General features: G+C 39.8%; 1 protein-coding gene across 4 annotated transcripts in view; it reads left to right on the top strand.

Annotated features, from left to right (window-relative positions):
• PHF20 (PHD finger protein 20) overlaps positions 1-27,098 on the top strand; it is a 103,712-nt gene that overhangs the window by 6,633 nt on the left and 69,981 nt on the right. For all 4 annotated transcript variants that reach the window (XM_036418065.2, XM_036418062.2, XM_036418060.2 and 1 more), the window contains exon 2: positions 16,320-16,434. In XM_036418065.2, the coding sequence (XP_036273958.1) occupies positions 16,352-16,434 (83 nt within the window). In that variant the 5' untranslated portion in view covers positions 16,320-16,351. The remainder of the gene's footprint in view (positions 1-16,319; positions 16,435-27,098) is intronic.

The raw sequence follows: 27,098 nt of genomic DNA, 5'->3' as shown, positions 1-27,098 counted from the left end.
GGTTTAGAGGATTGAACATCGGTCTGTGGAATGAAGGGTCCCGGGTTCGATTCCGGTTAAGGGCACATGCTGGGGTTGCAGGCTCAATCCTCAGTAGGTGTGCAGGAGGCAACAGATCAGTGATTCTCTGTCATTATTGATGTTTCTGTCTCTTTCTCTTTCCTCTCTGAAATCAATAAGTACATATTTTTAAAAAATTGAAACCCTGATTTATAATGATGCTGTAATAACTTTGCTAGATCTTGGGCTAGGTATCCAGTTATCTTTTGATTTCTTTGGCCAAATAATGGAATCAGTGTGCTTGCAGAAATCCCATAACATTTTAGGAGCCTGATATGAGTCACCAAGCATAACCAGTGTATTTGTATGAAAGGGAGGTGGTGCTTGAATCAGTGGACTTTGGGGAAGGAGGACAGGAGGGTCCTTCAGAAGGATTTAAAACCATGGTTTTGTTTGATGAGAGCTTATTCGATGTCAGGATCATAATCCTAGGATTTAAAAGGCTGACTCCCAGGCATCTTAGTTGACTATTGGGTTCTCTTTGTCCTAGTAAGAGACCTGGTTTTCAAGAGGTCTCTTTCTTGCATAAAAAACGTGCATGGCTAGGTGGATTGACATGCCTTCCTTGCTTTTACAGATGCATAGGTGTTGGGATTTCTAGGTTTTGGAAATTCGGCCAGGAAATGTGGAATTTTTATTTTAATTTATTTTTATTTTTTTAAAATATATTTTTCTTTTTAAAAAATATTTTTATTGATTTCAGAGAGAGGGAGAGAGACATAGCAACATCAGTAATGAGAGAGAATCACTGATTGGCTACCTCCTGCATGCTCCCCCACTGGGGATTGAGCCCACAGCTTGGGCATCCTAATTCATAGGTTGACACTCAATCACTGAGCCACACTGGCCAGGCGACATTTTGCAATAATAATAATACTTATTATTATTATTATAGCAAGCAGTTTTTGGAGTACTCTATTGGATATTATTGAGTCTTAACAATTTATTATCTTTATCTGATAGATGAGGAAACTGAGATTAAGTATGTCCAAGGTCATTTGCTAATTAAGAGTCCATGTTTCATTTACATCTTCCTCTCTAGGGCTGCCTTACCCCTCCCCTCATCCCAGTTTGAATAGGTCATTTTAATCATAGTATCAAACAGGCAACATTCTGGAAAACCGAACTAAGTGATTGCTGAGAGAAGGGATGGGCTTGCCTTCCCACCCCTTATTCCATTCCTGACCATGCAAATATCCCTTAATTGTAGAAGCCCAGCTCACTACCTTTATCTCTTTCTTGAGGCTTCTGGGCATGGATGGTTTGGGTGGTTTATCCCATGGAGTGGTGAATGCTGTCCAGTGTGCTTTGATGAGTAGAAAACTGGTCATGCTTTGACCTATATGAGAATTATACATCTCCAATTTAGAAAAGCAAGATAGTTGAAAAGGCCACCTTTCATGTCCAGGCTGCATGGTATATGGTGGTAAGAACCAGGATTTGGAGACAGAATGCCTGAGTTTGAGATCCAGCGTCTGTAACTTGTAACTTGGGCATGTGGTTTAAACCTCTTGGGCCTCTCACTGTGATGTAGGCATTAGAGACACTTCTAGCATGGCAAGTTACTTAACCGGTCTGGATCTCTGTGTCCACACTCAAGTATCATCATAACTGTCTCCCATTCATTGATCATTGGAAGAATCAGTAAATACTACCCTTTTCCTACATTTCCTAATCTGAAATAGGAATAAGGAAACCTAATTCATAAAGTTATCAAAACTTAGTGAACTGTGAAGAGTTGAGTATATGTTACTATTATTTTTGTTTTATTCCTTTCACAAAATGTTTGTAAAATCCCTTCTTGGACCTTGTTTGTTAATTTGTATTTTATCCTTAACTATATCATTAGTGTCTGTAAGAGAAAATACTTAAATTTCCCCCCTCATTTTCACACTTAAGAACATAACAGTATCTGTCTGACTGGTGTGGCTCAATGGTTGAGCGTCAGCCTATGAACAAGGAGGTCACGGTTTGATTTCTGGTCAGGGCATGTGCCCTGGTACCGAGGTTGTGGGCTTGCTCTCCAATGGGGTGGGGGTAATGCAGGAGGCAGCTGATGAATGATTCTCATCATTGATGTTTCTATCTCTGTCTCCCTCTCTTTTCCTCTTTGAAATCAATGAAAACATGTATTTTTTTAAAAAGAACATAACAGTACAGTATATATATATATTTTAGTATATGTTTTTATTAATTCCAGAGAGGAAGGGAAAGGGAGAGATAGAAACATCAATGACGAGAGAGAATCACTGATTTGCTGCCTCCTGCACATCTCCTACTGGGGATCAAGCCTGCAACATGGGCATGTGCCCTTGCCCAGATCAAAGCTGACCCTTTAGTCCTTAGGCCTATGCTCTATCCACTGAGGCAAACCGGCTAAGGTAATATAGTACTATACTTTTTTTAAGAAAATATATTTTATTGATTTTTCACATAGAGGAAGGGAGAGAGATAGAGTTAGAAACATCGATGAGAGAGAGTCATCAATCAGCTGCCTCTTGCACACCCCCTACTGGGGATATGCCCGCAACCAAGGTACATGCCCTTGACTGGAATCGAACCCGGGACGCTTCAGTCCCCAAGCTGACGCTCTATCCATTGAGCCAAACCGGTCTTGGCTAATATAGTATACTTTTAATATCATTAGTATTTAGATATCCCAGAGGCCTTATTTTTATTTTATTTTTTAAAAATATATTTTATTGATTTTTTACAGAGAGGAAGGGAGAGAGATAAAGTTAGAAACGTCAATGAGAGAGAAACACTGATCAGCTGCCTCTGCCCCCCCCCCCCCCCCACCACACACACACACACACTGGGGATGTTCCCGCAACCAAGATACATGCCCTTGACCCGAATTGAACCTGGGACCTTTCAGTCTGCAGGCTGACGCTCTGTCCACTGAGCTAAACCAGTTTTGGCTATTTTTTCATTTTTTAAATCCTCACATGAGGATGTGCTTTTACTTATTTTAGAGAAAGAGGGAGGGAGGGAGGGAGGGAGAGAGAGAGAGAAACATTGATTGTTTGTCTCCTGCACATACCTCAACTGAGGATTAAATCTCCAACCTACATATGTGCCCTGACTAGGAGTTGAACCCTCATTCCTTTGGTGTAAGGAACGGAATGATACTCTAATCAACTGAGCCACACCAACCAGGGCAAAGGTCTTATTTTTAAAAGCAGTATGAGTATTTTGGAGGAGGTCCTGTTTCTCAAATCCAAGCTCTTCCACTGAGCTGGTGATTGTGGGCAAGTTATTTGCTCTGAGCCTCTTTTCTTTCTCTGTAAAACGGAATAATACTGCCAACTTCTCTGCATTGTTGGGCATGAGATATTTGTCAAGGGTTTAGCTTTGGTGAAGACTCAGTAAATGTTAGCCATTTCCTGGTATTGACAATAAAGTTAATATCTTCTATAATAATAAAAGCATAGTATGCTACTTAATGGATGTCCTCCGTGTATCCTTTTGGATGACCTTCTGGACGAAGCTGGAGCTGTGAGGCAAGCTCGGGTCCTGGATACCCAAGGGAAGCCAGTGCTGAATTTTGTGCATCAGGCCACTAGTTTAAGAATAAGGTATTGCATTCATTTGACTATTAAATAATTTACTTATATTTAAAACTTCATACATAGTGAAAGGGTTATAATTCAGAAAAATATCAATATATTTGAAGGCCCATAGAGTAATGACTCCATCTCCAAATTTGTTTTCCTTTGTAATATAGTGATACCTCCAAAAAATCCTGGAAGAACAGCTTAATCAGGCATGTTTCAAAAAAGACTCCCTTGCCTAAAAGGAACCCACACAAACCCATTCCAGGGCTACTGATTATATCAATATTTATAGACTGGAACCTCCTTGTGAAAGAATACAGCTTTTCTTAGACTCGATGGGTGAAATTATGGTCTGTGTTCAGGTGCCTCATTCCCTGTGCTTGCTTTTCTCTCCCTGCTGGTGGATAGCACTTTTCAGTTTAACAATGTTAATCAGCTTAACAACCCACAACCTTGGACCAATTGGTTAGCACTTTTCAAAGAGCTTCCAAGTGATTATCGCTTTGAATCCCTACATCCCTCTAGGGGGGTGGTATTGACTACCATGTAAGGGTACTGCTTGTTAGATGCCAGGGTCCCTATGAGGAAGAGTTCAATGCTTAGGGAGAAATTGACTCAGAAAGAGGCAATTTCAGTATACTAGGTATACTGGTTAATAATGTGGATTTCTTTCAATAGATGGAATTACACATATGTTGATATATAAACGCTTTGATATGTATGCTATTTTGTATTGACAACAAGCTTCAAAACTTCATATGTCAAATTTGTTGAAGGTGTTAACATCATAGATATTTTTACACTTAAAAATGTTGAATTTCGTGCCAAAGAAGCACTTGTGGGAAGTTATAATTCATTATTTTGAAGAAAAGTTCTGTGAATACTTCAGGAAGCTTATGGAGAACATGCTCCTTCTCAAGATACTTGTGAACAGTGGTTTAAATGCTTTAAGTAAAAGTGATGATTTCGATGTGAAAGACAATGTCCAGGCCAACTGAAAAAGTTTGAAGATCAACAAATTACAATCATTATGGGATGAAGATGCGTGTCAAACTCAAAAACAACTTGCAGAAAGATTAAATGTTGCTCAGCAAACAATTTCCGATCATTTATAAGCAATGGGAAAGATTTTAAAGGAAAGAAAATGGGTGACACATCACCTGACTGAAAAGACAAGTGGAAAACAGAAGTCATCAGTAAAATATTGCTTCAATGGCATAAAAGTCTTTTTTTGCATCAAATTGTGACTAGTGATGAAAAGTGGATTTATTTTGAGAATCTCAAATGCACAAAATAATGGGTTGATCCAAGTCAACCATCAACATTGACTGCAAGACCAAATAGCTTCAGAAAGAAGACAAATCTCTGTGTTTGGTGGGATCAGGAAGGTATGGTGTATTATGAGCTTCTAAAACAAGATAAAATGGTTTATACTGATTGCTACCTATAATACAATAAATAATCAATTTGAGCCATGCTTTTATCATGAAATGACCAGAATGTGCCAGAAGACACAGCAAAGTAATTTTGCTATATGATGACTCACCATCACACACTTCAAAACCAGTTAAAGACACATTAAAAGATCTTGCTTGGGAAGTATTAACCCACCTGCTGTATTCACCAGACCTTGCTCCTTCAGATTACCTCTTGTTTTGATCGATGGCACACACACTTTCTGAGCAGCACTTCAAAAATATATGAAGAAGTGGAAAATTAGGTCTCTGAATGGTTTGCCTCAAAATAAGAAAAGTTCTATTGGGACGGTATCCACAAATTACCTGAAAGATGGGGATATGTATGGACATTACTTTGAATAAAGCACTTTTGATGTTTCTCTTGAAATTATCGTGTTTTTTTTAATTTTATTACAAAATCTGCATTATTAACCAGTACACCTGGTAGAGTGCTGACTGCTGTCTCTCAGAGGACAGGCTAGCCAGGCTGTCATGGGAGAATATCGGACTGAGCCCCTGATCCAGTAAGCTCTTCAGAGAAGTGCTAATGGTTGAGCCCAGTTTTGAAGGGTTAGGCATAGTAAGCAGCTTGTTTGAGCAAAGGTCTGGAGGTTGGATCTGCAAGGAGTCTGGGCATGTGGGCTCTAAGAGCAGTAATGAGAGCTTATTGAGTGGCAGGCTCTGTGCTAAGTAATTTTTATCTTTACCACACCTGTATGAAGGTACTGGTACTATCCCTCTTTTACAGATGAGGAGGCTGAGGCTCAGAGAGGAAATGACTTATGCAAAGTTAACTGGAAAATGGTGGAGCTGGGATCTAAATCAGTCTCTCTCCAGAGTTCTGGCTCATAACCTCTATATGCTACTGCCTCCTCTGCTAAGCTTGCCTGCTTCCCTCCTTGTAAGCTCCCATTGAGTTTGGTTTGGTCATAAGGGGTTAACTCACTGACAGCCACACTGAGGAGCTTAAGCTACTATACTGCCTTTATTTAAATTGAGATGTAATGACATATAACCTGAATTGTTTTATTTATTTTGTTTTTATTTTTTAAATATATACATAGTATTTTAATAAAACAAACACAATTAAATTAACTTGAAATTAACCAAAGAAGTAACCAGAGCTGTTTTAAACAAAAGCATCTTATGATCAGATTTGTGTTTTAGAAGCATCACTTGTAGTAACACTGAGGAACATTAGTAACAGTAGTAGTTTGACTAGAGTCAGATTACCTAGGTTTAATTCCTTGCCCCAATACTTGCTAGCTTTGTAATTTGAGCAGCTTACTTTCTGAACCTTAGATTTTTTCATCTATAAAATAGGAATGATGATAATCCTCATTATGAACCTGTGAGGTAGACACTAAATGATATATATGTATTTAGAATCGTATCTGTCATAAAATAAGAATATATCAGCTTGTAAGGCAGTATTGGTTTGAATCTGGAAGGGTGTGTCTGAAGGCTTTGAGCTCCATCATGAGCTGTTGTAGTAATTGGGTTAGTACAAGGTGTGTGTGTGTGTGTTTGTGTGTGAGAGAACTGGGCAACCACCCAGAAATGGGAGAGACTTAGAAGGAAGTATTACAAAATGGTGATAGAATGGGAAGCAATGAGATGCCCATGTTTCTAGATTGGTACATTGGCCAGTCTCGGGGCCTTAAGTTGTGATGGGGAGAAGAGCAGAAGGAATTTGTGAGGTTGAGTAATGTGCCAAAGGTCATGCAGCAAATATATTCTGGAGCCAATCCTGAGTAGTAGGCCCTTTGCATTGCTTCTGGGAGGATCCATTGATTTAACCAAGTCATTCTCAGTATTTTTAAAAAAATATATATTTTTATTGATTTCAGAGAGGAAGGGAAAGGGAGAGAGAGATAGAAACATCCATAATGATGGGAGAATCATTGATCGGCTGCCTTCTGCACGCTTCACACTGGGGATCAAACCCTCAACTGGGGCATATGCCCTGACCAGGAATTGAACTGTGACTTCCTGGTTCATAGGTTGATGCTCAACCACTGAGCCATGCTGGTTGGATTCATTGTCAGTATTTCAAAATGGATAAACTCAACCTATGTTTGTTGTCTGTCTGAATTTTAATTGTGGAAGGAAAAGCTAGGTTCTCGGAGAAAGCATTTCAAGTATCTGGGAAGTGTGGGAGTTTTTGGGCCTATTTCTTTCCTCTCTTCCTTCTTCCCTGACTTTCCTCTCCCCATTGCTTCCTTCCTTCTTTCTTTTCTTTTCTTTTTTTTTTTTTTAATATATATTTTATTGATTTTTTACAGAGAGGAAGGGAGAGAGACAGAGAGAAACATCGATGAGAGAGAAATATTGATCAGCCGCCTTCTGCACACCCCCTACTGGGGATGTGCCCTTGACCGGAATTGAACCTGGGACCCGTCATTCATCAGGCCGACTCTCTATCCACTGAGCCAGACCGGTTTTGGCTGCTTCCTTCTTTCTCCCCTCAAGTAAAAGTGAATTCAGCTGTTAGTGTGAGCTGGGAAAGGGCCTGAGGAATGGAAATGATCTTTGCTTTAGACTAGGGGTGTCGAACTCAATCAGAGAAGGGGCCAAAATCTAAAATCCAGCCTAAATCGCGGGCCGAATGGTTTACTGAACTGTCATAAACTGTCATTGTGATGGAAACGCAGCGGAGTGCAGTGATGACAGCGCAGTGCGGGCCACATTGCAAGGCCTGGCGGGACGGATTTGGCCCGCGGGCCTTGTGTTTGACACATGTGCTCTATCCATTGAGCCAAACCGGTTTCGGCTGGCGGTAATCTTTTGTGTCTAATGTCCTTTTTGCTAGTACTATTACTATCATATATCGTTTTATCATTGATACTATTTAGTGTTTATTGTGCTAAGCACTTGATATCCATTAGCTCACTTATTTAATCACAATAACCTCAGGAGGTAGAGGTTATCAATCCTATTTTCTATATGGGCAAACAGAGGGGAGGCAAAGTGATTTTTCTCATTTTCACTTAGCCTACAAGGAGTGGAGCTAGGATTGGCCAGAATCTGAGTCTAAAACCTGTCTGTGCTGCCTTCCCTAAGCACTCCTTGGCCTTCCTCCAAGCCAGAACTTTGGCAGAGCACTCTTGGAAGCCTCTTGTAGATCTGTCGCTTGCTGGTATATTGTTTATGCTTTTCTGGAACAACAGCAAGGGCTTCAGGGAGTCTCTACCTGGTAAGCTCAGAGCTATGGGGATAGGGGAGGCTGGTTCCCACCCTAGGGGCCTTGCCTCTAGGACTTTGCCTCTTCCTTTAGATAGGAGTGGGGAATCGTTTTTTTTTTCTGCCAAGGCCCATTTGGATATAATATCATTGTTTGAAACATCATTTGTTTAATATAATTCACTTAATATAAATTTGTTTCTATTAAAAAAAAAAAAAACTCTCCTAGATTTATTGAATTTTGAGTCCCACTTGGCAGGGCCAAACCAAATGATTCCCCTCCCCTGCTCTAGATCTTCACATGGGTATCTCCTTGTCATTTAGATCTTTGCACAGACCTAAGCTTTTTATTTTATTTTATTTTATTTTATTTTGATTCTTTACAGGAAGGAAGAGGGATAGAGAGTTAGAAACATAGATGAGAAACATTGATCAGCTGCTTCCTGTATACCTCCTACTGGGGATAGACCCTGAGTTAGTTTGATTTACGTTGTGTGTTTCCCAATATTTGGCCTTTGGAATGGGCTTGATGGATAGCTCACATAACACCTTTTTTTTTTCTTTAGGTAAGTGTTTAAGAGGACAAGAACAGTCACCTACAGCCTGTTTTTTTTCTTCAGTTTTTTTCCCCTTGCCTTAAACAAAGCTTTTCCAATTTATGCTTTTACCAACAGTATATATGCTGGGTTAAAATGTTGACTTTCAAATATATCTTGCAGATGGCTTTTTATATCAGCATCTACAGATCCCCACACCTGTATTTTAACGGAAGGTCTCTGGGGTACCTGGGGCAAGGGAGTTGTGAGATAAAAGTATTAATTCAACTTTGGCTGTTTTTTCTCAATGGTTAGAGTGACAGCTCATTGACAGAGGATTATGGGTTCAATTCCTGGTCAAGGGCATGTACGGGAGGTACATTAATTAATGTGTGTCTTTCTCATGTTGATGTTTCTCTCTCTCTCTTTCTCTTTCTTCCCCTCCTCCGTACCCACCACTCTCTCTAAAACTCAATGGAAAAAATATCCTCAGGTGAGGATTTTTTTTTTTTTTTTAAAGTATTAATTCAGAAATCAAGCCTGCAACCAAGGTACATGTTCTCAACCGGACTCGAACCCAGGACCCTTCAATCCACAGTCTGATGCTCTATCCAATGAGCCAAACTGGTCAGAGAGACAATATAGCTTGCAGATGGCCTTTTTTTTTTTTTTTTTAATATATTTTATTGATTTTTTACAGAGAGGAAGGGAGAGAGATAGGGAGTTAGAAACATTAATGAGAGAAAGACATTGATCAGCTGCCTCCTGTAAACCCCCCACCGGGGATGTGCCCACAACCAAGGTACATGTCCTTGACTGGAATCGAACCCAGGACCCTTCAGTCTGCAGGCTGACGTTCTATCCACTGAGCCAAACCGGTTTCGGCCAATTTTTTTTTTTTTTTTTTTAAGAAAGCATTACTTTTTATCCTAAGAAACTAGAAACACCAACCAGAAAGGATATATGCACCCCTATGTTCATAGCAGCACACTTTATAGTAGCTAAGATTTGGAAACAGCCTAGGTACCCGTCAGCCAAAGACTGGATCAGAAAACGATGGTACATATACACAATGGAATACTATGCTGCCATAAAAAAGAAGGAATTCTTGCCATTTGCAGCAACCTTGATGGAATTGGAGAACATTATGCTAAGTGAAATAAGCTAGTCAATGAAAGAAAAATACCACATAATCTCACTCATTTATGGATAATAAAAAACATTATAAACCGATGAACAAAAAGATAGATACAGAGACAGTAGTAAAGCAACAAGCAGACTGTCAAATTACAGCGGGAAGGTTAGGGAGAGGTGGGGGAGATAAGAGATCAAACGAAGGACTTGTATGCATGCATATAAGTATAACCAATGGATGCAAAACTCGGGGGGTGAGGCCATGTATGGGAGTGTAGTGGGGGGGGCAATGGTAAGATATATACATATTTAATACCTTAATTAAAAAAAAGAAAAAAAAGAATTTTCATTTTCCTGGTTATATGGCCTGACCAAGACCTGAACCTGTGACCTTTTGATGTATGGGACAGCGCTCCAACCACCTGAGCAACACTGGCCAGGACTTGCATTCTCTACCCCCTCCCCACCATTATTCTTTGTGATAGTTGTACAACATATTTATTGATGAACCATAATTCATTTAACTATGCCTCTTGATGGATATTTTAGCTGCAGAAATTGCAAAGCTTTTTTGATCATCCTTATAGGTAATTTGGCAGAGTTTGGGGGGGGAATATCTTTAGGATAAGTTATTAGCAGTGGGACTGCTGGTTTGCAGGTATGTACATTTTTGTAGATAGTGCTAAGTTGTCTTTATAAAAGCTTTTCCAATTTATGCTTCTACTAACAGTATATATGTAATCTCTTTTCTCCTCATCCCTGTAAATTCTGGGTATCTTCCCCATCTGAGTTTTACCTAATGAGATGTAAGAAATTGTTATTTTGATGTGCATTTTCTTTTTTAAATTGAGATACTTTATTATTATTTTTAATCCTCACCTGAGGATATTTTTCCATTGATTTTTAGAGAGAGTGGATGAGAAAGGGAAGACAGAAATATCGAAGTGAGAGAGACATATTGATTGGTTGCCTCCTGCATGATCCCTGACCAGGCCTCGGTTCAGGGAGGAGTCTGCAACTGAGGTATGTGCCCTTGAATGGAATCGAACCCAGGACCTGTCCTTCTACAACGCTGTATCCACTGAGCCAAACTAGCGAGGGCTGATTTGCATTTTCTTAACTTAAGGTGAGGTTATGTGGCTATCCTATCACATGCTTATTAGACCTTTGTATTATTCCCTTCCCCCTCCTCCCTGTAAGGCGGAGTTCTTACACTTTGACTTTTTTGTTCTTGGTTTGTATGCACTCCTTGTTAATAAAGGAAGTTAGCCCTTTGTCATATGTGTTGCAGTTTTTTCCTAGTTTGTCATTTGTGAAAGTGGCCTTTAAACTGTATTACAGCCCTAACCGGTTTGGCTCAGTGGATAGGGTGTCGGCCTACGGACTGAAGGGTCCTGGGTTCAATTCTAGTCAAGGGCATGTACCCTGGTGGCAGGTACATCCCCAGGGCGGGGTGTGCAGGAGGCAGCTGGTCGATGTTTCTCTCTCATTGATGTTTCTGGCTCTCCCTTTCCCTTCCTCTCTGTAAAAATTCAATAAAACATATTAAAAAAAACACACACCTGTATTACACAGTGTACATTTCAAGTTTTCATTATTTTCATTGATATAGGTGCATTAACTGTGAATATTGTATTTAAGGGAATAAACTAGGCCTGTGGTTGGCAAACTGCGGCTCAAGAGCCACATGCAGCTCTTTGGCCCATTGAGTGTGGCTCTTCCACAAAATACCATGGCCTGGGGAGTCTATTTTGAAGTCTATTACAAGAAGTTTAAGTTAAAAAAATTTGGCTCACAAAAGAAATTTCGATCGTTGTACTGTTGATATTTGGCTGTGTTGACTAATGAGTTTGCTGACCACTGAACTAAGCTATCTGTTTCCTGTATGGGAGCAGTGGGCTCCCATTGTTGGGAAATTTAAATGTAAAGGTGTAATTTGAAGTCCTGCCAAGATCTTTAAAATTGACTCATTTAAATACTGATTGCTTCAGATTTTTTTCTCTTAGTTTTCCTCGTCCTTTTAAACATATTTCGTTTCCTCTTTTTCTGGAAGCTGGAGATTTTTGGAAGAAAAGCTAAAAAGAATAGATAAATTAAAAGCTATGGGATCTTAGCCCTCTTATATCTGGAAAAAAGCTTGTATTTAAAACTGAATTGTGAGCCCTGGCTGGGTGGCTCGGTTGGAGCGTCATCTGGTACACCAAAAAGGTTGTGGATTCAATTCCAGGTCAGGGCACACCACCCAGGTTGCAAGTTCAATCCCTGGTTAGGGCGTATAAGGGAGGCTACCAATTGATGTTTTCTCACATTTATGTTTTTCTCTTTCTCCCTTTTTCTCTCTCTGAAGATCATTAAAACTCTGGCCAGTGTGGTTCAGTTGGCTGTGTACAGTCATATTTCCTTCAATTTCCAGTCAGGGCACATGCCCAGGTTGTGGGCTCTCTCTCCAGTAGAGGGTTGCAGGAGGCAACTGATCAGATGTGTCACTCACATCTTTGTTTTTCTATCCCTCACTTTCTAAAAATCAATACAAAATATTTTGAAAAATCAGTAAAGAAGTATCCTTGGGGGAGGATTAAAAAAATACACCTAAATGTGAGAAGCATCTTATGTAACTAAAAAAAAAATTCCTGCTTCTGTCTTGAACTCTTTTTCATTTGTAGGTGTTTTCAGATTAATTGAGACTTTCAAATGATTTCCAGGGTATCTCTCCCCTTGCCCTTTGTTAGAACTTGTTCATCTCATCTCAGTATTTGTGTTTGTCTTCCTGGATGGACTGAAGCAAGGAATGAGTTAGATTTCTTATTTCTAATTTCCAGCACAATGCCTTAATGAGAGTACTAATGGTTTGTTGAATGAATGAATGTGAAATTTAAAAACAAACTCTGCCACTCTCAGAGGAGTGAAGGGAAGATTGGGGATGGGAAGTGAAAGACAGATTGGTCCTTAGTCTTGTTCGGTGTAATACCAGAGAGTGAAACTTCAAACTCGTGGGTCAGAGTTAAAATGAACAGGTTTTATTTCATGATAAGAAAAACCTTCTGACAATTCAGCTTCAAGAGGAATTTGTTTTCTTGAATTGCTGGGAATAATTTGATCATCTTTATTTATTCACTGCCTTGCTTCCACACTCCTGTATTTTAAAGGAAGGTCTCTGGAGTACCCAGGGCAAGGGAGTTGTGAGATAAAAGTATTAATACAACTCTGGCTGGTTTTTCTCAATCGTTAGAGCGACTGCCCACTGACAGAGGGTTATGGGTTCAATTCCTGGTCAAGGACATGTACGGGAGGTGACCAGTTGATGTGTGTCTCTCTGATGTTGATGTTTCTCTCTTTCTCTTGCTCTCTCTCTCTTTCTTCCCCTCCTCCATACCCACCATTCTCTCTAAAACTCAATGGAAAAAATATCCTCAGGTGAGGATTTTTTTTTAAGTATTCAGAAATCAAGCAGATCTGGGCTTTTATTCTGGGGCCTGACACTTGTACCTTAGTCAAATTGCTTTAAGCCTAAATTTGTAATAATACAGTTATTAATAGCTTCTAACTGTATAGTCCTTATTTTTTATACTAGCCCTGTATTCATTAACCTTCTCATGCAACTGCCTGCAAGTAGGTACTATTACCACAACCATCCCCATTTCTAGCAGCTCAGTGAGAGTGTTCAGTGCCACTCTGCCTTTCTTGTTTGGCTTCACATTTTTACATAGTCTGGGAACCTAAACTATTTACTAATCTGAGTATTACTTGGTATGCATGAGGTCAGAGATAAAAAAGATAATTTGTTGTGATAATTTGTTGAGGCAAGCCAAAATGAGGACTTCTATTGATTGGGTTTATTTCTATCTGATATGATATCTTATTTTCCTGGAGAGTATTAGGTAAAGCCAGTCAAACCTCTGACTCCCTTTCCTAGCTTCTTTAATTATAACTCTCAACTATTCCTGACTTAGTTTTGTTGTTGTTAATCCTCACTTGAGGATATTTTTCTGTTGATTTTTAGAGAGAAAGAGAAGGAAGAGGGGAGAGAAACATTAATGTGCCTCACATTAATTGGTTGCCTCCCACATGTGCCTTGACTGAGGCTGGAGATCAAACCTGCAATCCAGTAGGTGCCTTTGACCGGGAATCAAACCAAGACCCTTAGGTGTATGGCTGATGCTCTGACTATTGAGCATACCTGCCAGGGCATTCCTGACTTAGTTTGTGTAAATATTTGGCCTTTGAAATGGGCTTGATGGATAGCTCATCCTCACATAACACTTTTTTTTTTTCTTATGGATAATTTCTGTTGTGATAAACTATAAATTTAGGTAAGTGTTTATGAGGACAAGAACAGTCACCTACAGCCTGTTTTTTTCTTCCAGTTTCTCCCCCCTTATGCACATGAGATTTAATGTGAGCTCAAAGTGGTATAATTTTGCATCCTGCCTTTTCATGTAATACAATATATTGCAAGCAGATTCTTTCTAAGATGTGATGGTATTACACATCAGATATAAGGATCCACTTCTGTGATTTTTCCACATTCATCCATTGCAAAGATTGTGCTCCTATGAGGCAGATGGGCATTATAGGCTGTAGAGATCTAAAGTTTAGTGGGAGAGCCCTAGCTGGTTTGGCTTAGTAGTGGATAGAGCATTGACTTGTGGACCAAAGGGTCCCAGGTTTCATTCCAGTCAAGGGCTCCTCCCAGGCCCGGGTTCTGGTCGGAGCCTGTGCAGGAGGCAACCAATTGATGTTTCTCTCACATTGATATTTTTTTTCTATCTTTCCCTTTACCACTCTCTCTAGAAATCAATGGGAAAAATATCCTCAGGTGAAGATTAAAAAAAAGAAGTTTATTGGAAGAGAATTTTGTTAGGGGTAGCTTGCTTTATGGAGGTGGCCTGCTCAAATTCCCTGAGAGCTCAAGAGTGGCTCCATCTCTATCAAAACCACCACTAGTCCCTAAAGATAGGTTTTACTCCTAGAAAATGATCATCAATCCCAGTACCAAAAAGAATTACTTAGGAAAATATAAATTGTCAGAATGGCAAATAAGAAGTAGAAAATATAAATAGATCAAAGAAAGTATAAATAGGTCTTTCTTGTCCAGCCTTCCAAAAGTAAGGCCAGAAATCAGTGTATCAGTTTTTGTTTGCTTCATTTATTTTTAAAAATATATATATTTTATTGATTTTTTTTTATAGAGAAGAAGGGCGAGGGAAAGAGAGTTAGAAACATCGATGAGAGAGAAACATCAATCAGCTGCGTCCTGTACACTCCCTGCTGGGTATGTGCCCGCAACTAAGGTACATGCCCTTGACCAGAATAGAACCTGGGACCCTTTAGTCCGCAGGCTGACGCTTTATCCACTGAGGCAAAATGGTTAGGTCTGTTTGCTTCATTTGTAGCTCTTAACATTCATAGCAGTTACAGCTTGCAGTTTTCATTTACCTGTGTTTTAAAAACATAATTTTTGTTATTGAATTCAGAGAGGAAGGGGAGGAAGAGAGAGAGAGACATCAATTATAAGAATCATTATAAAATACATTTTATTTCAGAGAGGAAAGGAGAAGGAGAGAGAGGGAGAAATAGCAATGAAGGAGAGAGAGAGAAACAGCACTTGGCTGCCTCTTGCATGCCCCTTACCTGGGATTGAGCCCGAAATCAGAGCATGTACTCTGACCTGGAATTTCCTGGTTCATAGGTCGAGACTCAACCACTGGGCCTACTGGCTGGGTTTGTTTATCTGTTTTCTGGCTACATTTTTGTTCTCCAATGGGTTGGAGGCCTCATGAGGGCAGGCACTCTTGTCTCTGTCTTTTTTTTATTTTATTTTATATTTTTACTGATTTCAGAGAGGAAGGGAGAGGGAGAGTTAGAAACATCGAGAGAAAATCATTGATTGGCTAACTCCTGCCTAGTGGGGATTGAGCCAGCAACCCAGGCATATGCCCTTGACCTGAATGAAACCTGTGACCCTTCAGTCTGCAGGCCCACGCTCTATCCACTGAGCCAAGCCGGCTAGGGCTGACTCTTAGTCTTGACTGTTTTCCTAAATAGTCTGTGCAGATATTTGGTGACTGTGTCAGCAAGTGGTTAAATTTAAATAATTAAATAAGTTGCCTGAGAGCAACTAATTGCTTTCTTGGAGTTCTGAGAGATGCCCTTTTATATGTAAGTCCTTTCTCTTCACAGTTCCAGAGATTACAAGGTGCTGCATAAAAGAGGAGGAACCAGTGGAGGGCACACCTGTGTTAGGATGAGGGGAGGAGTGAAAGGGGGGCAGACAGGGTTTCCTGGAGCTTTGTGTTCTGAATAATGCCTGTTTGTCCTTTATGTGTAGTGAGTGATACTACACTCTGGCACACTTTGCCTAAGTTTCATAAATATTTAATTGGCTTTTTCAGGAGAACAAAGGCAGCCCCGTTGATGACTGAAAATGACAAAGCATCCACCTAACAGACGAGGAATCAGCTTTGAAGTGGGAGCCCAGTTGGAAGCCCGGGACCGATTAAAAAACTGGTATTTTTACATTTTTCTGTTAATTAAATCCTTTCAGTAAAGGACTTTTGCTAGCATTGATAACGAGGGGTAGCCTGGGCTTTTCTGTAGTGTTTTCCTGCTCCCTGACTCTTGGAAGGTGGAAGGAGACAAGTCTAGAGCCATGGGAATGTCCTCTCTCTTTGGTGCAGGGTCCCCTGTGTTAGGGAGACCATTCTGTTACCTCTTGTTTTTTAAAAATTTAATTTCTTCTATTAATTTATTGATTTGAGAGAGAGAGAAACATTGATTTGTTGTTCCACTTATTTATACATTCATTGATTGACTCTTGTATGTTCCCTGACCAGGGGTCGAACCTGCAACCTTGGGATATGAGACAGCACTCTAACCAACTGAGCTACCCAGCCAGGGTCGTGACCTCTTGTTCATACTTGTTTACCCTTTCTGCCTCTTCATCTGAAAAGAGTTATGAGAAAAAGAGGAATGAGTGGCTATCGGGAAGGGAAGAGTTAATAGTGGTAGCTCTTTTGCTCGTGGCTACCTGTCTTTAAGAGAAGAAGAAAGGCCAGGAATGGAAGAGGGAAGAAAAGGGTTAGATCAGAACAGGTCTTGTGTTGTGAACAACCCCTGCTGTTTTCTGGGTGTGTTGTATGGTTGAAATTTAATTGTCATAATTTAGGGGTGATTAGATTCAGAAGCTGAGGGGTTGTATTCTTTGTCATTGATGTCTGACCTCTGGCTGGTAATTAGCTGCTTTGAGCATCAGCTTCATCTATAATTGTGGGTAATAGTTGTATTGACCTCAGAGTTTTATCTGAGAATCAAATTATGGGATATGTAGGGAAAGTCCTTACAAAGTATAAAATGACAATGGTTGTTGAGACATTCTAGAATTTCCTAGAATGTGAAGGTAGGGATTTCAGAACTCAAACCTTTCTGAGTTAAAAAAAATTTTTTTAAAGGAAAATTTGCTCTTTTTCACCCTCTGCTGATTAAAAAATAATATTTTTATTAATTTTAGAGAGAGAGGAAGGAGAGGTAGAGAAAGATGGAAACGTTGATGAGAGAGAAACATTGATCGGCTGTCTCCTACATGCCCCTGATTGCAGAATCGAACCTGTAACCTCTTGGTGCATGGGTCAGCACCCTACCACTGAGTCACACTGGCTGGATCCTTTCTGAGTTTTTATAAGGAAGAGTGTAGGCTTTCCCTCTGTGGGCCTCCCTCTTTAATATATATATATATATTCTTAGTGATTTCAGAGAGGAAGGGAAAGGGGGAGAGAAAGAGAAACATTAATGATGAGAGAGAATCATTGATCAGCTGCCTCCAGCATGTGCCACCCCCCTCCCCAACCCCTCACCCCCTTACCCACTGGGGATTTGAGCCGGCAACCTGGGCATGTACCCTGTCCAGGAATTGAACCATGACCTCCTGGTTAATAGATTGACGATCAACCACTGAGATACTGATGCCAGGCTATAATTTATATTTTTGCCTTTCTTTTTATATTGAAAATTTTTGTTCCTAATTACACTAATATATTGACCTGTTTGACTTACTCTGTGTTGTACACAAAAATAATTTCAAAAGTTAAATACCAATATTACTACTAACAAATCTGCTGCATGAGGTTGATGATTTTCTTGGCATTAAAAAAATAAAGATGCATCTTAGGATAAATTATATTTAATTTGTAACAAATTTTTATATTTAATTTATGTTAAATAGTATTTCAAGGTAAATAATGTGAGTTTCTTTTTAATACTTTAGCAGTATAATTTTATTTCTACTTTTTAAAAAACATATATTTTTATTGATTTCAGAGAGAAGGGAGAGGAAGAGAGAGATAGAAACATCAGTGATGAGAGAGAATCATCCATCCGCTGCCTCCCGCACACCCCACACTGCGGATTGAGCTGCAGCCCGGGCATGTGCCCCAGTGGGAAATCTAACCCATGACCTCCTGGTTCATGGTCAGTGCTCAACCACTATCCATGTCCTCTAAGCTCTACTTTTTTAAAAACAGATTTCTGTCCGAAACTGGTTTGGCTCAGTGGTAGAGCGTCGGTGCGGACTAAAAGGTCCCGGGTTCGATTCTGGTCAAGGGCATGTACATTGGTTGTGGGCACATCCCCGGTAGGGGGTGTGCAAAAGGCAGCTGGTCGATCTTTCTCTCTCATTGATGTTTCTAGCTCTCTATCTCTCTCCCTTCCTCTCTGTAAAAAATCAATAAAATATATATATAAAAAAATAAAAATAAAATAAAAACAGATTTCTGGGTTCAGTATGGGGCACAGAAGCTACATATTTTTATTTTTATTTATTTATTTTTAAAATATGTTTTTATATGTTTTAGAAAGAGAGGAGTGGAGAGGGGGAGAGAGATCAGAGAGAGAGAGAGAGAGAAAGAGAGAGAGAGAAGCATTGATGGGCTGCCTTCTGTGACCCTCCACTGGCATGGAGGTCCAAATCCTGGTATGTGCCCTGATTGGGAATCTAACTGAGGACCTCTGAGTGCATGGGATGACGCTCAGCTAACTGCGCCACGCTGGCCAGGGCTACATTTAACACCATTTTTAATGTACATATAGTAACATTCCCCCTTTTTTTGATGTACACACGAGTTCTAAGTGTGTACATCACATGTAGATTCATATAAGCTTATGTAGATTGGTATAAGCATCAACACTAATAGGAGATAGAACACTTCAAAGAATTATCTCATGCTGTACCTTTTCCAGTTTATAAATTAGTTTATTTGATTTTTTTTGTACTTGTTTATCTGTCTTCCCCACAAGAATGCAGGCTTAGTGAGGGCTAATCTGTTAGATTGGATTCTCTCAAGAAACTATGCAATTGATTTATTTGGGAACCACCTATAGGAGGAAATGGGGAGAGAAGTGAAGAGGCTGGGAGAGCTATCAGACTGCCTTGCTTAGTCTGACCCCTGTGGAGAAGAGAGAAGGAAGGTAGTTTTAGATAGCAGTGCAATTCTCAGAAAATTTTGTCAAAGGAGATTAGGAGAGTCCTCAAGCTGAAATGCAATAATTGAACTGGAAGGCGTGATGTTCCTCTGGGCAGGATGATTTTCAGGTCCTAGTCCAGTGGGGTCAAGAATGAAACCACGGACAAAAGGTGTTATAATGAAATATGGAAATTTATTCAGAAACAAGCACAGACTCCCACGTGGGGAGGGGGAGAGAGTCCCTTTTTTGCACGGTTTATAAAGGCAGTTCTTTTTGCCCTGACATCCCACCTCTGATTGGTCAATCCCTCTGATTTGGTCACTATAGCAACTTCAGAGCTCACACCTCATGTGAGGTATGTGAGGTTCTCCTTTTCTCCTTTATTATTTTTCTATTCCCTTTGGGCTTTCCTCTATCCTCTCTGAATGAGGGGCTTCCTTCCCTTTATTCTGTAAATGTATACCTTCTGCAGCTCTCAGCTCCCTTATTCTATGGAAATATATCTTCTGAAGTTCTGTAGCCCTCTGTTTTTTTTTATGGACTCCTTAATTCCTTAAATTTCCTAAAACCTGCCTATTTTACCCTTAAACACTCCTTTCAAACCCAAAGTTGTCAAGAGTATTGTCTCCCAGAAAGTCTTGTCTTAGTATTTCTACTTAACCATTGGCTAGGAGAAGTGTGGAGAAGGCACAGAGATGGTGATTGGTTTAGAGGTGTTACAACTGCAATCAAGGTACTAGCCACTTGATAAGGATGTGATAGGTGTATTTTTTTCTCTTCTAAGTTTTATTTAAATTCTGCTATTTATAAATCACTGTTATACATCTAAGGAATTGTATAGAAAGTGTATACAATAATTTCTGTTCTTAAAGAATTCCCCATAGCTCTGTTCTACCTGATTCCCCACCCCTCCCAATGCCCTTACCTCCTGCCACTGTCTTCATCCATAGGTGTAAGATCTTTGTCTAATCTCATCCCACACCCCTCAGACCCCCTTCCCCCTGAGAATTGTCAGTCCACTCCCTTTCTATGTCTCTGATTCTATTATATTCACAAGTCCATTCTGTTCTTCAGACTTTTTATTCACTTGATTTTTAGATTCACTTGTTGGTAGGTATGTATTTGATGTCTTTTTGTTGTTCATAATTTTTATGTTTACATTTTTCTTCTCTTCTTAAAGAATACTCTTTAGCATTTCATGTAAATGAAAGGGAGTTTGTAATATATAGGGAGTTTGTAATATATAAATTTGGGAGTTTGTAATATATAAATTTGGGTTTTCCATGGAGATCATTAGTTTTCAAAGCAGTTTATCTCACCAAACAGACTGTGGATAGTGATAAGAATCTGTCCTCTAATTTTGGACCTACCACTTTGGGGGGAACTTTCTATATGTTCTCTTCTTATTCTATAGGCAGAGTAATCCTGCCTGCACTCTTTTTTTTTTTTTTTTTAATATATTTTATTGATTTTTTACAGAGAGGAAGGGAGAGGGATAGAGAGCTAGAAACGTCTTGCATACCCCCTACCGGGGATGTGCCCGCAACCAATGTACATGCCCTTGACCGGAATCGAACCTGGGACCTTTCAGTCCGCAGACTGACGCTCTACCACTGAGCCAAACCAGTTTCGGCCCTGCCTGCACTCTTTATCTCCAGGGTTCTGTAGGTGCACTGTCTAACATGTGAGAAGCTACAGTTTCCTATTAATGATGCTTGATGAATAGAATGGAAGCTGCTTGTTCTAGGGTCTTCTTTGCCTCCTTCCTGCTATCTGTCAGGAGCACACTGTCTGCCCTGAACAGTAAGCCTGGCCTTCCCTGTTGATCTGAACATAGTAATGAAAAAAGCTCCTTTTGTCTTTTGCTTTCCTGACACTTTGGTACATTTCCACTACTTTATTTCCTTTTAAGTTGATTATAATCGCTTTCTATTTCAAAGGGATTTTTAAATCTGTTTCATAATTTCCTTAGCTCTCTTTTCTATTTCTTTTTTATTAGGATTATTTGCACTGATCAAGTTTGAGTTCCTGGCTCATATTTTTTCATTTCTTATATCATCTTTTTCCCCCAGTCTTTTATTTCTGAGCTCTCCACATACATGAGTATCTGCTGTGCATCAGGCATAGTGTTAGGCACTATGGAAATGAAGAAAAATCTAGAGGCCAGTGGGGTATTTGGCTTTGGCTTTTAGCATTGCCAGGCAAGGACTGTTAATCATATAGTCCCATGCTTATGTTTGTAGTAATAATAGCTCACAGTTAGTGATTTACTCTGTGCCAGGCATCTAAAGGCTTTACGTATTAAACCCCATTTAATTCTCACAACACTATGAGGTGGTACTTTTATTATTACCAATTTATGTATTAGGAATCAGAGGCACAGAATAGTTAAGTAAGTTGCCCAACTAACAATTAGTGGGTTTGAGATTTAAATTCAGGTAATCTGGCTTTTGAGCCCATGCTGTGTTCTATACCCAGGATGGAGAATAAAGTCCCAGAAAGTAATTATATCATGAGGTGATATTTACACATGTAAATATCCCGGGGGAAGAACAATTAATTTCACATGTGGGAATTTCAAAAGGCTTTACAAAGATGACTTGATGCCAAGTCATTCATTCAGTGCTAGATGCTAGAGATAGACTAGTGGTTAATATAGACATAGACTCTGTTCTTTAGGAGCTGATATTTCAGTGGAGGTAGGTAGATTATAAACAGATTAATACCTGTAAGGTTAGGTTGTGAGAGGAATAAGTACTGGTAAGTAGATAGTGACACTGTGTGTATGAGGAGTGGTTTTTTCTTTTCTTTTTTTAAATATAGAGGGTATTTAAGGATGGTGTGTCTGACAAGGAGACATGTGAGTGGAGATCTGAAGTGAGGGAGTGATCCAGGTTAGGGAAAGAAAATTCCAAGCAGAGGCAGCCAAGGCACAGAATGCTAGGTATGTTCAAGCAATAGGAGAGTAAGGAGTTTGGGGTCAGAGATAGGAGAGGAGTCCATAAATGTTAGGAGAAGCCAAATTGGCTGTAATAAAAGATTTGGACTTCATTTTAAATGTAATAGTAAGTCATGAAAGATTTTAAACAGGGAAGTGACATGATCTGATTTCAGTTACTAAAATGGTTGTGGTTATTGTGTATGGAATATGCTGTAGGCAGATATGGGCGGAAATAGGGAGTATAATAAGGAATCTTTGTAGTCCAAATTAAAGGTGGATTAAACTAAAAATCAGTGGTAGAGATGATGAAAAGTGATCAGAGTATGGGTATTTATTTGAAGATACAGTTGACAGACTTACTGATGTTGTGAGAGACAGAGAAGAGTCAAGGATGATTCCAGGGACTTTTGATCTAAGTACTAGAAGAATTACTATTTCCTACTAGTAATGGGAAAATTAGCAGCTTAGTTTTGCATATATTAAATATAGAATTCCTTTTATTTTTTTAAGGTTATTTTTATTGATTTCAGAGAGAAAGGGAGAGGGAGAGAGAGGTAGAAACATCATTGATGAGAGAGAATCATTGATTGGCTGTTTTGAGCCAGCAACCCGGGCACATGCCCTAACAGGGAGTCGAACCATGACTTCCTGGTTCATAAATTGATGCTTAATCATTGAGCCATGCGGCTGGGCAGTATGGGATTTTGTTTAGATAATTAAGTAGAGATGTTGAGCAGATGGTTGAATGACTGAGTCAAGCATTCATGAGCTCTGCGTTAGAGATAGAAATTTGGGAGTGGGCAGTGAGTATATGGGATTAAAAGAAAAAAATCTTATGTTGAAGAGCAGCTTTAGGTTCACAGTAAAACTGAGCAGAAAATAGAATTCCCATCCCTTGCCCTCACACATATATAGCCTTCCCCACTATCAACATCCTTCAGCAAAGCAGTTCCTTGTTATAATCAATGAACCTACATTGAGATATCATCATCATCCAAAATCCATAGTTTACATTAGGGTTCACTTTTGGTGTATATTCTATGGGTTTTGATAAATGTATAAAGACATGTATCCACTATATATACAGAATAGTTTCACTGCCCTAAAGTTCCTCTGTGATTTGCCTCTTCTTTCCCTAACCTCTGGCTATCACTGATGTTTTTACTATCTTTATATTTTTGCCTTTTCCATAATGTCATCTAATTGGACATACATACAGTAGGTAGCCTTTTTGGTTTGCTTCTTTCATATAGTACTATTCATTTAAGATTTCTTCATGTCTTTTCATGGCTTGATAGCTCATTTCTTTTTAGTCCTAAATAATATTTTATTGTCTCATACATCACTGTTTATCTGTTCACCTACTGAAAGACATTTGGTTGCTTCCAAGTTTTGGTAACTAGGAATAAAGCTGCCATAAACATCTGTGTGCAGGTTTTTATGTGGACATAAGTTTTCAACTCAGTTGGGTAAATAATAAGCAATGTGATTGCTGAATCCTATGGTAAAAGTATGTTTAGTTCTATAAGAAATTGCTAAACTGTCTTTCAAAGTGGTCTACCATTTTGCATTCACACCATCTATGAATGTGATTTCCAGTTGCTGCACATTCTTACCAGTATTTGGTATTATCAGTATTTTGAATTTTGGCCATTATTATAGACTAGTAGCCCTGTGCACGAATCCATGTGCCAGTAGCTCTCTGTGGGGCCTGTCTGCTCCTCGCCCGGGGCCCAGAGGCCTATCCGTGGCTGAGCACTCCCTTTCTATGCCCCTGATTCTATTATATTCACCAGTTTATTCTGTGCATCAGATTTTTTATTCACTTGATTTTTAGATTTGTTTGTTGATAGATATGTATTTGTTGTTCATAATTTTTATATTTACCTTTTTCTTCTTCCTCTTCTTAAAGAATACCTTTCAGCATTTCATATAATACTGGTTTGGCGGTAATGAACTTCTTTAGTTTTTTCTTATCTGTGAAGCTATTTATCTGACCTTCAATTCTGAATGATAGCTTTGCTGGGTAGAGTAATCTTGATTGTAGGTTCCTGCTATTCATCACTTTGAATATTTTTTGCCACTTCCTTCTGGCCTGCATAGTTTCTGTTGAGAAATCAGCTGACAATCATATGGGTACTCCCTTGTAGGTAACTAACTGTTTTTCTCTTGCTGCTTTCAAGATTCTCTCTTTGTCTTTTGCCCTTGGCATTTTAATTATTATGTATCTTGGTGTGGTCCTCTTTGGATTCCTCTTATTTGTTGTTTTGTGTGCTTCCTGGACTTGTAAGTATTTCTTTCACCAGGTGGGGGAAGTTTTCTATCATTATTTCTTCAAATAGGTTTTCAATATCTTACTCTCTCTCTTTTTCTGGCACCCCCACAATTCTGATGTTGGTACGCTTGAAGTTGTCCCAGAGGCTCCTTACACTATCTTCATATTTTTGGATTATTTTTTCTTTTTGCTTTTCTGGTTGGGTGTTGTTTGCTTCTTTGTATTTCAAATCTTTGACTTGATTCTTCGGATCTTATAGTCTGCTGTTAGATCTCTGTATATTATTCTTTATTTCAGCAGTGTATGCTTATTTCTAATTGGTCCTTTTTCATATCCTCCAGGGTCTCACTAAATTTATCTGGGGTTTCTAGAAAATTCTTGAAAAATCTTATAACGGTGGTTTTGAATTCTATATCCAGTCATTTGCTTTCCTCCCTTTCTGTCATTTGTGAACTGTTTCTTTGTATCCACATTTGGCTGCTTCCCTGTGTTGATAGAGTGGCTTTGTGTGCTAGGGGTCCTAAAGGGTACCTGAGGTGGACACTCTTGGTGCACCCCTTTGTGGGCTGTGTGCACAGTTTCTTGTTGTAGGTAAGCCTTGATTGTTGTTAGTATCACTGGGAGGAATTGTCCTCCAGGCTAGTTGGCTGTGAAAATCAGCTGTGTCTATGATGGGAGAACTTCTGTGCTGGAGACACCCTTATGGGGCAAGACTTGCTTCAGTGGGGTTTTGGCGCTCATTAAGTCTGCCCCCTGAGTGTGTCCCTTATAGATCTGAGGAGTTGTAGTGTAATCTGGATGGTCTCACTTTGACCCTTGTCTCTTGGATCTCTAAGGAGGTGCTAATTTAGCCTCTGCCTGAGGCCACCCAGCAGGAGATATGGAGAGATCTGCAGATTCCTCTTCTTTGTTTGGGTTTTGGAGGTGCCTAGATGAGGACCAGCTGTGAAGCAGTGCAAGCTGCTGTGGGGCCTTGGGCCTTTTGGATATTCTGGGTCTCTCTGACCCAGCTGCAGTTTGTTAGGTAACTAGAATTCAAAGGGCCAAGCCATTCATATGCAAAAGCTTCTGTGCACAGCTTGGGTGGGGTTGTAAATTGGGTGGGGCAGGGTCTCAGGGAATCCAAGGGCAGAGCAAACAGCAGTGGTTGATCCTCAGCCCTGCCCTAAGAGGCCCCTGGGTCTCAGTGTCCTGTGGGAATCCCTGTAAGCACCTCTGAGAGAAAGCCACCCTTGAGTTCCGAAAGATACCAGACCATCCAGTTTCTCTCCATATTAGTCTGAGTTCCCATAGTCTTACCTGGAACTGGAGTTCAGAGCAGTTGGGAGCTTGTGTCTCCCTCATGATTGAGAAAGACAACTGCGTACTCAGTTGCCAGTTCTTTCTGGCACGCCTCCATACTTCTGCACTTTATTTCCGCACCTCTTCTGCGTTTCAGTGTGCTTTTCTCTTTCCTTCTAGTTGTAGAATTTCCACTCAGCCAGCCTTCCTGTGATTCTGGATGATCTCCATTTTGTCTTTTAGTTGTAGTTTTGAAGTGGTTGTGCGAGGCAAAAATTTTAGGTGTTTACCTATGCCGCCAACTTTGTTTCTTCAACACCAAGTATTTATTGTCTGTCTCTATCTCAGACCCATTGCCAGTACTAACAGAGGGATACAGAGGTTGCCTGATGGGACTGTCAGTTATTGGTGAGAAATGATTGTGGTAAAGAGGAGAAATGAATTTAAGACATTTCCTGAGTTAGAAGTGTCAGATGTGGATTAATGGAAGTGGTGAAGGAATAAGGAAAGAGTTAAGACATCCAGAACAGCACAGTTTTTCTGCAGCTTAATAGTTAACCCTTTGTTTGTCATTAAAACAACTTTTATCCCTATCCCCTCTCCAATAAAGGCTAGGGAAGGTTTAGAATGTTATTTTTGTTCATAGAAGCCTTTTTGCTTTTGCTGTGTGCTCTGAAACCAGGAATGGAGGCACACTGTAATTTCTGTCATATGTTTGCAGAAAAACTATTTATATAGGAAAAAAATCTGGAAGCAGCTTGAGTGTCCAACCCATAGGGTAGGGGTGTCGAACTCAATCAGAGAAGGGGCCAAAATCTAAAATCCAGCCTAAATCGCGGGCCGAATGGTTTACTGAACAGTCATAAACTGTCATTGTGATGGAAACGCAGCAGAGTGCAGTGATGACAGCGCGGTGCGGGCCACATTGCAAGGCCTGGCGGGACGGATTTGGCCCGCGGGCCTTGTGTTTGACACATGTGCCATAGGGGGAAGTTTATGCAAATTCTGGGCTGGCCACTAAGTACACTATAAGGTGGTTAAGATAAAATGCACCTGGATCGATGTGCATCACTTATAAGGATATTTACCCGTGAAGTCAAATTAAGAGTAGAAGGCTCTTCCCTGGGTTTAGAATCAGGTTTGGATACTGATCTTAGGTATTACTCTATTTGAGTCTCCATTTCCACAAATGTAAAATGGCTTCAGTGACAATGACTT

This window comes from Pipistrellus kuhlii, unplaced genomic scaffold (assembly GCF_014108245.1).
Source record: "Pipistrellus kuhlii isolate mPipKuh1 unplaced genomic scaffold, mPipKuh1.p scaffold_m20_p_6, whole genome shotgun sequence".
In the NCBI taxonomy this organism is placed as follows: Eukaryota; Metazoa; Chordata; class Mammalia; order Chiroptera; family Vespertilionidae; genus Pipistrellus; species Pipistrellus kuhlii.
Note: the sequence above shows the minus strand (reverse complement) of the source record. Positions and strands in the feature narration are given on the sequence as shown.